Below are 16815 nucleotides of genomic sequence, written 5' to 3'. Positions count from 1 at the left end.
GAAAACAACTGCTGGGGAACAGCTGGGTGACAGACCTTCACTCCGTACTTCACTTTGCCCGCATAGTGTTTGATGATGAAAGCTGGCTCCATGACTGCTGGAAATTCAATGTAGGAGTTCCCTTCGTGTTGACGCTTAAACTTGTCCAGCAGTGTCTGGTTTGTGGCTTGAGGAAAACTGAGTGGAAAGAATTAAAAACAAAATAGCTGTAAACCCAGTGAAAAAGGTTTTACACATCTTCCTTGGCCACAAACAGGAAAACAGAGATATTCTGAGCTTCCACTTCTGTGCCTGAAGAACTAGGCAAGCACTATTTTGCATGCTGTCATGTGGTTATACACAAATACACAAAAGGTATATCTGGTGTCTGAAGAACTCTTAACTGACTTAGTAATGGTCTGAAATCAGTTATAAAAGCAAAAATAGGTATATTTTTATTGTGGTATACTGCATTGTATGCTCATTGCATGGAAATTATTCAGGGCAGCTGTGTTTGAAACCCCAAGCTTCTGTCATTGGTTTTGAGGCTCAGACTGCTTGTATTTCTGTGGGGTATTCACACATTTATGAAACATTGAGCTGTTCTGCCTACAAACCTCACTTCAGTTTCAGGAGTTACTTGACTGATCCTGGCACAGGAGAGAGGAAGCCTCTTGGTAAAAGCAAGCCAATTCTCCACCCTCAAACTTTATGTAAATCTCCAGCTTGGCAGGGGTATATTTCTCAACTTTACCTAATTTAAGCTGTTTTAGCCTGGTACAGTACCACTGGGCACCGGGGAAGCATCACTGCCGTGCATCTGGTCAACAAGACAAGAAACGGAGGAGAAACCTGCAAGCAAATGGTGGGAGGCGAGCGCGTGCCCTGGACTGGAGCCACATGGATCCAAGGTGATACCAGCAAAACTACCTGGCCTTTCCTGGCCCTTCACATGGAGAAAACTGGCACGCGCCTCTCGCAAGAGATCCCTTACGCTCACAATTTTCCATCCAAAGGCAGATCCAGAAGCCACGTGCTCATCTGATAGCTTCTAGTGGGACAAGCTGGATGGATATAACTGAGGATGGAAATCTGAGCTGCAACCCTGATGCCCACGAAATCCTGTGGAAGCACAGCCCCTATGTACATGCCCTCAGTTCACTCTGGCCTAATTTTTAAAAGTAAATTGATAAATCCACCTTAAATATCTGTAACAGCACCCACACAACCTGCTTTAACTCCTGTGCTTGGATCTCCCTTCACTCTGCTCCACTTCAAGCATCTTCACATGATTACACCGCAAGAGACAGGGAGAGATACGAGGAGAGAAGTAGCAGAAACCTTTGCCTTTCCCTTTAACAGAAGAAATTCTTGAAACAGAATTTTAGTTATTATTTGTTAAGGCTTTTTGCTCAGCTCACTGGGTCTCCACTGTTTGCATTACCACCTTGGAAACAAAACCAGAGACACAGATAAATCAGCCCAGGGAGCTATTAGCATCTTTCTGGGAAAAACCACAAGAGGTAAGACCTAAACACATTTTATGTGAAAAAACAAATATCACCAGCAAAACCAGTTTCCTACTCACTTGCTTTCCTCATCCAGCAGATGGAGCAGGCCCGTCGGCTTCTTACTGATCAGGTTGATGCAGCTGGAGTTGTCTATGTAGTCTATGTTGTGCCAACTAATTCCTTCTGCTCTATATTCCTCCTAAAAAATACCCCCAGATATTGTAACAATATTGTATGCAAGCAAAAAAAAAAACAACCAACCAACTAAAATTCAAAGGGTTTCGCAGAAGCCGATGCACCATTTACCAAAACGAACATTTCTTCTGCTAATATACCACCAATATTTTCTTTGATGCAAAAGAAAATGATAAAGAACCACTTGGACAACAGGGAACCATGCAGCATTTTACAATTCCAGATGTACCAGACTTTTGTTCAGACACAGGTTAGGTATATGGCAGACCATGCCTATTGCAGATGCTGCGCATCATTGCATCTGGCTTTGCTTTTCCTGGCTTGCTGTTAATGCGCTATATGATGTATTTGCATCAATTAATACTTAGTATTTAGTTGCTAGAAGAAAATAATAATTTAATTACAAAGGAGCAGCAATAGAACAGCCTTTCCTGCTTCGCTGGGGTCCACTCTCCTGTAGTTCACCCTATTACTGGCTGGTGCTGTAAGGGCTAACCAAGAGAGCTCCAGCTAGTAGAAATCCCCGCTCCAAGATGAGCAGAGCCATGGCCCTTGACAGTAAAAGTGAGGATCTGTCCCCACATCCAATGCTGAGGGGAAAAAAAACTCTTTATTTTCCACCAAAATAACTCCAACCCTTGCTCTTTTATAAAGGTTCTCTCCTCCAAGATATATTTTCAACTGGATTACTTCGAGAAGTCTTCTGCACAGATTATTTTTGGGCATCTGGAAGAAAGCAGAGTCTAAAAATCGTAATTTTTATCATACACTTTCAAGACTTATGACTCACTCTTGGAACAGTGATATTGGAAGTGCACCTTACTCCATGTGTTGGAAAAAGTCCTACCAATCCAAGCTGCATTTTTACTTCTCTATCGTAAGACATTTCGATGGTAGAATTGATGAAAAAAAGGGAAAAATTATCAAAATTGCACTAATATGGTGCACCTTTATAACCATCCGATTCATTTTTGTTGCTGCTTCTGCTTTTATTTTTAATACCAGCAAAAAACTTCAAAATGAAGTACGTTCTTCCAACTCTCCTCATCCAAAATTAACGTGAACTCAACATATATTATTTTTAGAATTAGAGCTTGAAGTGCTTTGACACAACTCACAAGGAAATTTTTGCTAAAAAACATAGAAGGTCCTGAATTCACTATTTGAAACATCATATACCTTTACATCAATGATACACGCTCTATGCATATGTGTGCAGGTATAGAAGGAGTTTCTAACAGCCCTAAAGCCTTTCAGGTTCAAAACGTAACACATACCACTGGAAAAAAAATAATCTTGAAAATAAGGAACAACTCCATATTATGAATTTCATGTTTTCTTTTCGTTTTTTTTTTTTTTTTTCTTTTTTCCTTAGGTTCCTGTAGAGCAACCAGGACACAGTAGGCATGCAGAATAACATTCACCAGTCACTACTAAACTATAGGCATTTAAAAATCATATATTTGACTAAGACTCATTGCATTTTCAGCACAAGTCAGGAAAAATCCTTCTATATGGCAGTCCAGTCAAATGTAAAAGACTGCATATTTCTTGAGCGAGCGTGAGCTTCTCCTAAGTGATTTAGAAGAGAGACAGTGATGGGTGCAGCAGTAATAGCAGTCAGCATCATTTATCAACCGCCTGCTTCTGACAGCCACTTAATCACATGCAGGGTCCATTAGCCCCAGCTTTGCCTGCTCAGGGCTGGTCCTGAGCACCTGGAGAGCAATAAACCTTGCTGTGATGATAACAGAAGACCTTTATTTTGGTGGTGATGGGTGCCTGCTACACCATTACTTGCCTTCCATATTTATTATTATGACACTTTTTTGAACTACTTGTCTGGGGGATTTACATAATTTTTCTCCCCCCAAAACCCCCAATTATCTCAAGTTTTACGTTTGCATAATTCTAACCTGGACCACACCATCACTCTGTTCTAGAAGCCCTCTTGACATCCCCAGCTCCACGTACGACATTTGGCAGCTGCAAAATGAACATTGCCGTGAAAGTCTTCTGCCCAGACTAAAAACTTCTACTACTCCTAAGATTGGTGCAAAATAACAAATTAGCAATGTTAGCTCTCGGTTTTTTAAATATACTCCAGTAAATGACCATAGAAGACCAGGGTTCTTTCAATGTCTCTACTTTTTTAGGCTTTTTCAGCTCTGCCACAGATAGTGTGTGACCTGAGGGCCAGTCATCACATACCTCCTGGCCTTGGTTTCTTCAGCTGCAGGGTTTTGGCTAATTTTCTCTCCTCTGCTCTTCTTTTTCCCCTGGGCTAGGTCAGAAACACTCACTCCCAGGCTGTGGGGTTGTTCCCCACATCTGTCCGTCCATTCCTCCCTCCCCTCCATCCCCAATACAACCTCTTGCTGTGTTGGCCAAATACGAAGAGGGATTAAAGTCCTCAACTAATAACCTTTTCCACAATAACTCAGATATACGCTCCCACTTCAAGACAGGTGGGTACGCAGCAGCAGGAACTATTCCAGAGCAATTGCTCCAAAGCTTAAATGGAAAAAAAAATCCCCTTATTGCTTCTTTCCTAGCATTTTTCCAGTTATTGGTTGGATTGCCTTCAGAATCACAACCCAGGAGAAGTAACTGCGGCTTTGTGACTGACCAATCGAATTCCTCGGGTGCTGCTGGTCTGCAGGACACTGTGCAAATTGTCCACATAAAAGCAGAAGCTTTAGGGTAAAATCCTTGCTGTCCATATGTATACGTTAGACGTATTCAATTAAGTTTCAGCTATTAATCTTCTATATGATTTGTGTATGATTTCTGTATTCCCCTTCTAATGACCGTCTTTCTGCAGAATTCAGGAGACACCCTGAAAGGCTGCCTCCACAATATTCTTCACTCCTGAGTACGACAATAAAGTCTCTGCCATCCTTTGATGGATGCAGGGTCCTCGCAGAGTATTCAGGAATTACATCCAAACAACATGAGGTTTTCATTTAACAAGATGAAGACAATATGAAACATAGCCCGTTCAAACAAAACCCCCTCAAACTGGAGTTTAATTAAAAACCAGCTTAGACTTCTACCTTGACTTAAAACTAAACTATGTTTATGGGCAAATTCAAATGTCCTATTCCTAGAAGACCATCTTTACACCGAGAACCAAACCACTGACATTACCACTATATGCAAGAGTTTCTAGTGCAGTGAAGTCCAGAGTCTGATTTTTGGCATCCTTACTCCCAATAAAAATGTACAGATATACTCCTCCCATCCCTGGATAGCTGAAACCTGGCCTGCTGGAAGGTGGAGCAATGCAAGTTCACTGGAGAAGAAAGCAATGAGCTCTCAAAGTTGGCAAAAGGAATTAAGCAAAAACAAACAAAAAAAGATATTCAGGGTTGGTTTTTTTTTTGAGTCCAGCAGCTTCATATTTTCATTTAATTACTGGGTGAGATGCTACTGATTGCTCTTGAGGTGACCTGTATGTTCACCACGAGGAGATTGATACTTCCCAGTTGTGCATTTAGAAACAATTCTGCTGCCCTGACCACAATGATGTTAGCAGTACATCAACGTCGGCACCACATGTCACCGAAGGGACTTGTCCTGGCGGCGCGAGCACACTCACTTCTCGGATGCCGTCACCCAGCTCAGAGCAGGGCTGAGCTGCCACAGCTGCACCGGCACGCTCGCTGCAGCAGCAAGCTCAGCAAAACCCTGTAACGTGGATTTGGCCTCTGACTCAGCTGAAGCGCAAGAGAGAAGAGGGTTAGTGACTTCATTTTGCTTCTCTTTAAGGGGAAAAAACCCATTATTACTGCATCCAATATTTAGAAAGATGTGGCTTAAGCAGGGAGGTGGCTCATAAGAAAAGGCAGCATTAGTTCGAGTTATTCTTGTTTAAAAGGGATGCTTTTTAGAGCTTAAAATGCTCAGGCTGATCTGAATAAAACACAATTTGTGATGTTCAAACATTAAAAAAAAGACATAAAATGTGGATCCAGACCTTGAAATGCATATATTCAGAACATGAACATAAATGTTTACTGAATATCTTTACTGGATACAGCATTATCTGAGGCATAAGAGCATGTCAAATTTGGGGCATCAAAAAACCAGCATAGGGCAGAATATCCAGCATTTTTTACATATGAAGATTAAAGGAACTCTAGTAAAGACATAGCTAAGCACTATTAAAGAGAAACCCTGCCTGCCTACAACCGACCCCAGAGCTCAAACACTGCTTCTGCCACTCAGAATAATGAATTTAAGATTAAAATATGCATGCTGAGCATCAGGAAATCCTTCCCAACTGGGTCGCAAGGCTTGATGGAAACCCTACTGCTACAAAGAGAAATCAGCCATAGTTTTATAGTTGAACATGTAGAGAAACAAGTCCCATTATCTTTACAGGAGCGTTGGATCAGTTCTGTTATCAGGACTTTATTTTGGTGCTAAGTGAAACAAACACGCTCTAAGCTGCAGCAGAATTAAAGTTTTATATATATCTTTATATACCCATGAGCCTAACAGCATCTTGGAGGTGCTGGAAAACATCTCTGCATGTCCACACATGCTCTATTATGAATTACTCCATATCCAGCCATAGTCAACAGTAAGTAAAAACAAAAGCTAAAAAGCATAATTAGAGGAGAAAGCATTAAATATTATTTTTAAGCTCACACTTATCTACAGTACCATGCTCATTGGGAGCTAATGCTCCCCAAAATCAAACGGTAAAGTTAAGAGGTGATTGAAGGGGAGTGATCAGGATCTTGAAAAATTTAAGAGACAAGGGGCATAGAAACCCAGAGAAGAAATGAAACTGGAGAGACATGGTAAAAATACAAAATAAAAAACAGTAAGTTTCCCATCTGTCTTAAAGCACAAAACCAAGGGATTAGTAAATTCAAATCACAAGGCAGTGAAAAATCAGGCCCGAATACAAAGGTGGGGGCTTTTCCATGATACATGAAATTTGTTACCCTATCACAGGATATCAAAGGTAAAAATTCTGCTGTGATTTCAAGAGGTCTGGAGGGTGCTGGGCATCCATCCACACAGCCTGCAGCAAGCTAAGAGCCACAAAAATATCTCAGCATTTCAGTGCGCAGGAGGCAGACATCTTATACCATTGGGATATTGCTATTAGTCACAGTGAAAATCGAGAAGCAGCCCCCCAAAATAACATTTTAAACCCAAAACCAGGGATGATGCTCTCACCTCTTTCTTGGGGATGGGAGAAGGCTGACAGCAAAAAGAGGGATAAAATGTAGCATGCAGTGCTATTTCAACTTGTATCAAGTCCAACTAGGAAATTAAAGCATATTAGAAGGCAATGTAAAACATAATGAATAATTATTTGCAAGGAACTTCGTGCAAGGGAAACATGGCATTCTCTGTTTCCCAGAAGCATAGCAACCCTGCTTCAGAAATGCTCGGGTAAATCACAACAGCAGAGGAAAACCCCACCAGCTCATTCACCTCCGCCGGGACAGAGCTAGATAAGCCCCAGGAGGTTATCTGCCTGAGCCTTTCATTGCCTAGGCATAGGAAAACCTTATTTATACAACGAAAATTCCCAAAATAAAGTAGAAAATCGACTGAAAAATCCTTTTTTCCAGTGTATCTCCACATGGGAATGCTTCCCTTCATGTTCTTCTCACAAAAATTCACATAATCCAGAGCCATATGCTTCAATGGGATGTCTAAATGTATATATTTTGCCTAAAAATTCATGACAAAACATAAGGGTGCGAAATTCCTCTCTTCTTAACTCTTAACACCGTCTGCTTCAGCTTCAGGCAGTGTTTGGAAAGTGAGAAACTAGGAATTAAATCCCTTTTCACGTCTCTCCATTCTTAGCCAATTTCCCCAGCTTAAATTTAATCTCAAAATTTTATTTAAAAAATACTACAAGTCAACTTGACGCCCCCAAAAATATAAACCTTTGCAAATGCAAGCTTAGAGCCACTAAACCCAAGCATACACATTTTTCCTTTCTTGATTGGTAGTAACAAGGTACCATCAGCCTTGCAGATGCTGATGGACAGTAAGATAGGATGTCTCCAAAAGCTTAGGTCAAAAATGAGAAATGAAGCCGTATTTTGCAAACTACATTGAAAACCCTCCAGGAAAGAGTACAATTCTTAATGTTTTAAAAATTACATTACAGTAGGTCATTGTTAATATGAAAAACTAAGGGAGCTAAACCTTGTAAAAGCTCCTTTCTGGATATGTCTATATACATATATACCCTACCATCCATCTTGGGGAGCTTGGGAAAGCTTTTTCAAAGCTGGAAACAGCAGCTAGGTGTGGGGAAATCCCTCCACCCAGGAGATCCACACAGGATCCGTTCATTCAGGAATTCATCTATCCCATGGAGGATTGTTTGTTCAGTAAGTGCAGGTGGGTACCAAGAGCCAGTCCCAGCAGAATCACCCTGGCATAATTTGATAATTAAAATGAGCTTGATAAGATAAATCCTTGAGATGTGAAAACCTTACTATTAGGGAGTTCCCAAATGAATGAGACCAACGTCTGCTTTGGTGCCAGCACTTACACACTGCAAACAGCACAGATGCCTCGAGTTCCTGACATCCCTCCAGAAGAGGATGCCAAGGCTGACAATGCTGACACTTTCGTTTATGAACAAGGATTTTTATGTTTGTTCTCAATTTAAGTAGAAAAGGATTTTATACACACAGCCATATGTATAAATATTTTTTTTAAAATAATGCATCCACAGACAGTATATATAAATATGCATCCCCACATGCTTTATAAATACACAATCTATAAACAGGTTTATAAGCCGCTCTATTTTAATGATAATATATGGCAACATAGGGGTTCTGATAAACAGCCTTCCACTGCACTGCTTCTGCCGCCTGTTTTAAGTTACAAACCACTTATGGAGCGTTGGCAGATGGCTTTGAAGCAAAGGTGCTCCCCGAGATGGTCTTCTCCTTCAAGGTGACTATCTCAGTAGCTCCTCAGCAAATGGCAAGTGAATTTGGTTTTTCTTTGGGGCTGATCCTTCGGCTACTGACAACCTCCCGTTTGCTGCATGTACGCAGCCTAAGATTTTGACTTATTTTAATTCAGACTGTCCATCATTAAATAAAGTGTTTTAAAATAGCAGGTGCAGCCCAGGGTTTCACACACGTGGCTGTGTTACACCAGCTTTGCAGCACCCGTCTCCAAGCTCAAATCAGCTTCCTGCGTTTCAGTGGCAACAGTAGGTTTCAGTCATAAATTGTATTTTTCTCTCAAAATGGGGAAAGTAGGTTTTGCATGATCTGGCTAGCAAAATACACGTTGCCACGGTCCCATTTACTCTCTTTCCAGGAGCATCCTTCTTCCCAACCTGCTCTTACAACAGCCAGGAGAAGCGTGAGCCTAACAATTCTGTGTGATCTGCTGGCACATTAATTTCTTTAATTTCTTGCTATCAAAGAGGAAAAGAAATATATATGTATCAATGCAGTTCTTGCAAGATACATCAGGCTTAGGAAGCATGAAGAGGATGTCCACAGTGGTCATGGTCAACACCAGACTGGTCCTCAAGGCTAAATGTCTTCTTCCTCTTCCAGTCCCACTCCAAACTTGTGCCAATAAATACACTTGATCCCGATTCCCTTCTCATTCATTCACACTTACAGTGGGCTCACAGTACTCCCTAATATGTATATGTATATATATACACACACATAGTTGTCTTCTGCTACCCCTATAAACATCTTGTTACTGTGCCAAACCAACTGTCCAAGCAGGAATTTCACACGTAACAAGTAGAAGAGCCACGGTCACAATGGTCCATCCAGTTCTGCCTCAATATGGTATTTTTTTGGATGGGTTGAAGTATTTTAGAGGCTTTTAGAGGTTTCTCACTCATCTTCTTGCTTAAGAAGGGAGCTCACACAGCACAATGCTGTCCTAGGAAAATCCAGCAACATGCACTGAGGTCTTATTTTTAAAAAAAGCTGTTGCTCACAAGTATTGCTAGTGCTTTCTTTCTGATATAACCGAAGATTTCACTACATCCTTGCCTAATTTGGCTCATAGGTATTGGGAATGTGCAAGAATTTCCCCATGACTATAATTCTGGACTAACACCCAGGACCCAGCCCTAGGAGACTAGTACAGAAGCACCCTAGATCACATGTAATGCTCTCCAAAGCAAGGTGTGGGAAGAAAATACTTTTTGTATCATTAGTAAATAAAAATTTGTGTTTATTTCATCTTTATCTCATCCTTTTTTGATTTCTGGGTTTTTTTTTTCAGGGGGAGCTTCATAACATACATGAGTACATATCTATCTATTGAAAATAAATAAATATACATGTCTTGGATTGCATCTCAGGGCCAGGTCCCAGAGGACAGTCAGGTTCGGTGTACCCACGTCAATCCCAACCCCGGTGGTGCAGGGCTCTGGCTGGGTTAGGGGGACAGGACTGTTCCCGGCACAGCCCATACCCATATATATTTATCCAATGTATTTGAATAGGAACCACAATCAGCAGAAAACATTATCTAACTAGAAAAGTCAAGGAACCAGCTTAGAAAAGAGGAAAAAAGGGGCTCAAGAGATGATGGCAACTTGGGAGAGGGATAACGCCACCTGGAGCAAGGCACCTGCAACTTGGAGAGCTCTAGCAAGGAGGGTGGGGATGAGGGATGGAAGAGGAGATCCGAATAAGGGGAACAGAGGCAGTTTGGGGCAGACACAGCAGCGCTGCAAGCACAGCCTGGGGATGTGCTCAGATGTTGTGTGATGCCTGGTAACATTCCCCTTAGGTTGTCTGGCTCACAAAAACATCAGCAAAAGCCAAGACATAGGGACAGCGCTGAGATAATCTTTTTATCGATATAACCTTTGCTCTTCCTTACTACAAGACAATTTGTAAAGCAGTCCACGTTCCTAAGTCACTAGGCAAAATGTGAGCTTGAATCTTTAAAACTACCCATTGCCCAACTTGCAGATAGGAGCTCTGTGCATTTATCTCAAGAAATTTATGCTGCCAACCACAATCATGATATTTTCACAAAAACACAGATACACCACTTCTCTGCACTGGTCTGAAACTGAAGGTCACAGAATCATATTAAAAAAAAAACAAGAGCAATGAGACCCTGTCTCTTTTCGATATGTAATTCTAATGTACAAAAAATGCAGAAAACTGCTGAGTCTTTCACACCAGTACGTCACACCAAGAAAGCTTGCTAGAGTATTTGTTAATGATATTTTAAGCATGTTTTCTAATTTGCCTACCTAGTATGCCACTACACATATTTGAGAGCACTACTCATGGGGGATCCATATAGTACATATTCTATAGGCGGGAAGTTGGAACTAGATGATCTTTAAGGTCCCTTTCAACTCAAAGTATTCTATGACATTATATAATGTATCTATAAAATACTCTACTATGTATTATATATTATGAACTTTCATTATCTGGAGAAGCCCCAGGGTGGCAAATGGAGCCTCCCTGGATCCCGTCCTGGCCATGCACCACCCTGGGGGGGAAGGACCCCAGGCAATGCTTTGGGGGACCAGTGATAACCACAGTTGTGTTTTATTTCAGTCCTGTAGTTTGAAATCTTCCTGTCCTAAAGATAACACTTAAACAACTCTAAGTACCCTTTTTAAATATCTTTTTTAAAAAATATGAGTTACATACTCTAAGCATCCTTTTTTTCCCCCCAAATGTGAGTTACATGCAGTGGCGTGTTGCCAAACAATAAATCAATAACTTATGCAGCTTGGTATTCCTCCATGTGACATATGGCACACAGCTGACAGCAGCGTTTTTCGGAGGGCATCCGCTCTCCTACCTCCAACGAAAACAGAAATTTGAACTGAGCCTCCTAGTCCTCAACAGTTGACTTCTGATGGTTGGCTTTTGTCTTCAGAGGCAACAAAGAGGCATTCATGCTTAACTGTAGCAATGAGGTACAAAAAACCCTTACTGGAAGGAAGGGAAAATATGCCAAGCGGTAAGAGAAAGATCCTTTTTCATGATTTATTTTTAATTTAACTAATTTTAATTATTTTCTTAAATTAAATGAAACAATTTATTTCTCCTTATTTAATTTTTGTATTTTATTTACCCTAAATGACATGGAAGGCTGCTGGGAAACAAAGCAGCGTAGCCTGAGAAACCTCGCATGTACAAGATGCTTTAAAGTATCACAGACATTGCAGTCATTTCACAGACTAAATAAACTACCTATCACTGCGTCCCGTGACAAATCAATTAATTAATTCACTCCGATTGCGATGAGCAAATGGTTATAATGTTCATGATTTAGACCAGACTCTCAGATGTCTCCACCTATTACACAGGACCAATAAAACCTATAGACTTGCCTAAATATTTACGGAGCTTTAGATGGCTGAGCAAACATTTCATAGGATGCATTAACTTTATGAAACTAAGTTTTTCTATCTGAGCAGGCTGAGATTTGCTGGTTGGGGCATCAAGCTCAACAGGGACCCACCCCACCAGAAAATACACTTCGCTTAACACCTGAGCTCATGCCAGCTAATCATGCTTCAAAAAAAAAAAAATTCTTTTTCAGACTCAACCTCAGTTATTCATCAATTTTTTAAAACAATAAACCGATGTCCTCAAAATTGAGGTTTGGTGGGTAAACAAAAGGTAGAAAAGAACTTAAACAGCAATATCTGTGGGACAGAAAGCTACAGGATGACTTCTCAACCTTTGAAGGCATCAGCTGAAACAGGGCAAGGTGGCTGGCATGGGGGTAACTGTACAGCTGAGCACTGGGTGAGCCTTGAGCAGGGACGGAGGACGATCAGTGAGGTCAAAGATGACAAAGTTTGGAGAATGGGCCGGGGGGGGCTCTGCCAGGCCAGAGAAAAACCACCCATGCTATGTGATGGGGCAGGCTGTATTTAAGTTATGATTCCTGCAACAGCAATCTTTCTAGATTAATAAATAATTGTTATTGGTTTGAATCCAAGAGTTTGCCTACACAGACAGGCTGGGATTTATGAGCCTGAGGCTTTACCGCTTCATCAGGTTTGTCTTTCTTGTACTCTTCCATCATCTGCCAAAGCATATTCCCATGTATCGTGAATCATCACTAAATCTTCCTTTGCGATCCAGAACAGTCCGTTTAAAAAAAAAAATGGTAAAGAAACATCAGTAACTCACTTAATCCAAGGCAGAACTCTAACATTTACCACTTATTGCCTTGTCCTCCTATTTTACTATAAATAGCAGGCAGAGATGCCTTATCCGTATTCTCAGGGGCGGCTCAGAGCGAGGAGTTTGCTGTTGCAAAGACCTTTGAAGACTCTCGGTACGCAGCACAACAGCAGCTGCATTTATAGGAAGCATCAGGCTGAAGCCAGACCGCCTTGAGGATGCCTCAGTTGGTTGTTTGCAAACCACTGGAAATAGTGTTGTCTTCAGGCAGAAGGTTTTGTTTTGTTTTTTTTTTTTAAAAGATTCTCAAGGCACACTGTATTAGATTTCATCAAGGAAAAAAAAAGTTAAAATAATCCCTCACTTCTGTTAGATGACTTTGCGAGAGGTATTTTGGTTTCCATAACATCAGCAGTATGCCACAGCAACAATTACATCACGGCTAAATACCGCTCTTGCACAGAAATTCTATTACGATTTAAAGAAAATCCTTAGCGAATACTTACATTTGTCATTTCTTTTAGCAGAAATGTCCAAATACCTCAGCAATCTGTCTGCAGCCTCCTGCAAGCTCTGGAGATAAAAGCAGCATATCTCTGGGTACAAGGGAAGACCCCTCTCTACTTCAGGTGCCCATCATCAATAACCCCACTTGTCTTTCAGCCATCCAAGACATCAAATAAACCCTTGTAAAGCCACAAATATCTCAGATAAATTCGCAATTCAAAGTAATATAACTATTTCGCCATTTTTTTTTTTTTTTTGCCAACACAATATTAACTCCCTATAGTCTTCACCTGTAATTCGGCAACTATCATTAAAAAGAGGTTAATCTTTGGGCGAGCTGGGAAGGAAGGGTATTCTGAAGACCCAAGATCTGAATATGTATCATCTGTTTTCTTTCCATCAAATCCAATCCTCCACATGCAGCACATAACTTCGAGAAGAGGAAAATGAAATGGTTAAACCATACAAATAATTCACCGAAGGATTAGTGCTCATGCAGCTGTACATTTATTTATATTTATAGAAAGCAAACTATGTAGAGATGACCATATTTTCCACCAGCAGAGCTTGCAGTGCTCCAGCCCTAGACAGATGACGTGCTCTGACATTAAGAACTGGAACGAGCCCTTTGCAATCAGATGCCTCTGCAACATCTCCTCTCATCCATACAGCAAATACTGACTTTAATGACTTCGTGTGCTTGACAGATTTATAGGAGAAAGCTAATTAGGTCATTGGTTATAAGCCAGCCCAAGAAGAACTACAGATTGCTGCAATCAGGAGCTCTGCATATACCCCAGGCTTAGGGAGGAGCACTGACCTGCTAAGAAATCCCAGCCCAAGCACCGGAATTCCCTTATGGATGACAGCAGCTCGGCTCCCTCCTATGAAACTGGTGGAGGCTGCCAAAACCCTCATGTCCCGAAATCCCACCTCACTGAGGTACCATCTCCAGCTTTCAGGAAGGGTCCTCCTTTCCCAAGCCTCTTCTAGAAAGCTTATCAGTTACATTTATAGAAAAAAATAGCTGTATTTGCTTTGCAATAGTATTTTAGTTTGCATTTTTATGGTAGAAAATGGTAAAACAGACCTATTCCTAGAAATACAGACAGGTTGTCCTACTAACTTCTTAAAGCATCTATTGAGTAGGGTACAACCACATACAAAGACCAGCTAAAAAACAGGTCTGAGCAGCTCTGCTCCACTTTCTTGAAGAAAAAAAAAAAAAAAAAGAGCATTAACAGAGAAGCATCAAACTCTGGAGCAAACTTCCCCAAATGATCCATTCAAGGCTATACTGCTTATTTCTGACCCTTCTCATACTCAAGAAAGCTTCTTTTTTCTTACTTTTCAGATCTCTTATAACACTGTAGAGGCCCAAAATGAAACTATCAGGGTTTCTGGGAAGGGCAGATTTAATTCTCTGATCTCAGCTGGACTCAGACTGCAGAACACTGTTTATCAAATACTAGCTCTACCGAAACTAATGATAAGGAGGATTTCCCTTGACCTCACCCAAAGAAGCATTTCACCCAAAGGGAAGGCATGCAGACTGGCATTAAAAACAAAAAAGGTAATTTTGAAGGTCTATAACATATTTCCTGCATTAGACATCCCAATTATATGTTGTGCATCCATGAAACAACATGTACTTTAGCAGTTTTCTTGTCTTGCTTGTTGTTAGATAACAAATGGTGTTTGGAGAAGCCTCCTCCCATCCTAATTAATAGACTATGCCATCTTATCATATATGTTACCCGCTAAACTATGGCCTGTATTTTTGTTGTATCTCTCTCAGCACATTAATTTGAGGCTTGAAAGCAACACCCAGTCTTAACAAACCTAAAGCAAAGCCTAAAGTTCAACCCCTCCTAATCTGCCATGGCTCACGGAGGTCATAAGGACCTCAAGCCTGACCTTACAGAACACGTATGACAGAGACATTTCCCCTCCCTTCCCATGAATTAACACTGGAAAGCAAAAAACTCCCAGAAGATTCGGATGGCATTTTCAACAGATGCTGAAAAATAACTTTTATGTGATATTAAATGACAGAGCAGCAAGTCCAAGCAAAGGCAAGAAAGAAATTGCTCATGGATGAGCCCTCTGAGCATATGAGAAGGAGACAAAAGAGCAACGGTAAAGGTCTTCATGGCATTTCAGGATACTCACATCCCAAAACGTTTGTTGAAACCCAGCAAATCTCTGGCTGGATTTTATTTTACAGTTAGCAGGAAGTCGTATGTTAAATTAGAAGTTAAATTTGAATAATTCAGTGTACACTCCTTAACATAAAAGAATTAAAGGGACAATTTCAGAACCTCATCAGTGCCACAAACTCATGTCAACACTCACTGGCGTCAGAATAAATTATTTCCAGACCTACCTGTTCAAGTTTAAAGATGTGTTGGTTAAAGTAGTGCTGCAAGCGCTCGTTGGCAAAGTTAATGCAGAACTGTTCGAAACTATTATTTTCATAGTCTTCAAACCCAAAAATATCAAGTACTCCAATGGATAAAGTCTGCAAGAAAAGTAAGAATGAGGATTAGAATAAAATCCCATAAATGGATTATTTGTACACAGTACATAACCAAAAGCATACAAACAGAATTAAACATACTTAATAGCAGGACTTTTAACTGTTACTAGAATTGTTGATACTATGCCATCTAAAAGACTTCATCTACATCAGAGAGACAACATGTAACTTGAGGTATCTGGGTAGATTGCTGTTTTCTAAAAGAAAAGTCCTTTTAGAGTTAGTGGTTTGGTGTTTTTAATTTATAGACAAATTGCCATCTTTGAAGAAACTTGAACCCAGTTCCAAGTTATTCGATTGGATTTAAGACAGTATTTATCTTTTGAGATAATGGGGATAGAGCCTGGAAAAAAAGGCTTACACCACGAAGACAGTCCAGAGAAACATGCTTACAAGGGGAATACAGGATGTCTAGGCTAACATGCTTGGGCTGCAAGCCTTCTGAAGAAACACGTACACAGCAGGGGTTTGCACGGAAATAATCCATTGCAATGAAGGCAAGTAAGTCTGGTCAGAGGTACAATACTATCAAACATAAAACATCCACCTTGCATATCAGATGGATCAGACGACTGTTTCCTACTAAGAAGCGTAACCCAGACGGACTGATTTTTGAAAATGTGGAGTCGCTCTCGCCTTACTGAAGGGGATTGTAAAGGAACGCAAAAATAGTAATGCTGCTGCAAAAACGGGCTCAAATCCACCCCGAGTAAGTTTCCTTCATAATCAAAAACTTAAAGCCACAGAGCTGTTGAGCATATAAAACAAAAGCTCCTTTTCTAACCTAAAGACCCAAGAGCGTGCTTTCCCTGCCTTCTGCACCCTTTAAAGACTTGGCTACTGCTTGCGTTGAATGGAGGTCTCTGAGCAGGGAAGGGAACCAAGCCTCATTTCCCATGGACCGCTGTCCTAGGGCTCCACGCTCTGG

The 16815-nt window shown here is 40.8% G+C and overlaps 1 protein-coding gene across 12 annotated transcripts in view; it reads right to left on the bottom strand.

Moving 5' to 3' along the window:
- Window positions 1-16815, bottom strand: part of MYO9A (myosin IXA) — a 185416-nt gene that overhangs the window by 52530 nt on the left and 116071 nt on the right. For all 12 annotated transcript variants that reach the window (XM_080395389.1, XM_080395386.1, XM_080395387.1 and 9 more), the window contains 3 exons: window positions 15735-15869; window positions 1568-1689; window positions 36-177 (listed from right to left, as the gene is read on the bottom strand). In XM_080395389.1, coding sequence (XP_080251515.1) covers window positions 36-177; window positions 1568-1689; window positions 15735-15869 — 399 coding nt within the window. The remainder of the gene's footprint in view (window positions 1-35; window positions 178-1567; window positions 1690-15734; window positions 15870-16815) is intronic.

This window comes from Falco punctatus (genome assembly GCF_963210335.1).
Source record: "Falco punctatus genome assembly, chromosome: 7".
In the NCBI taxonomy this organism is placed as follows: domain Eukaryota; kingdom Metazoa; phylum Chordata; class Aves; order Falconiformes; family Falconidae; genus Falco; species Falco punctatus.
Note: the sequence above shows the minus strand (reverse complement) of the source record. Positions and strands in the feature narration are given on the sequence as shown.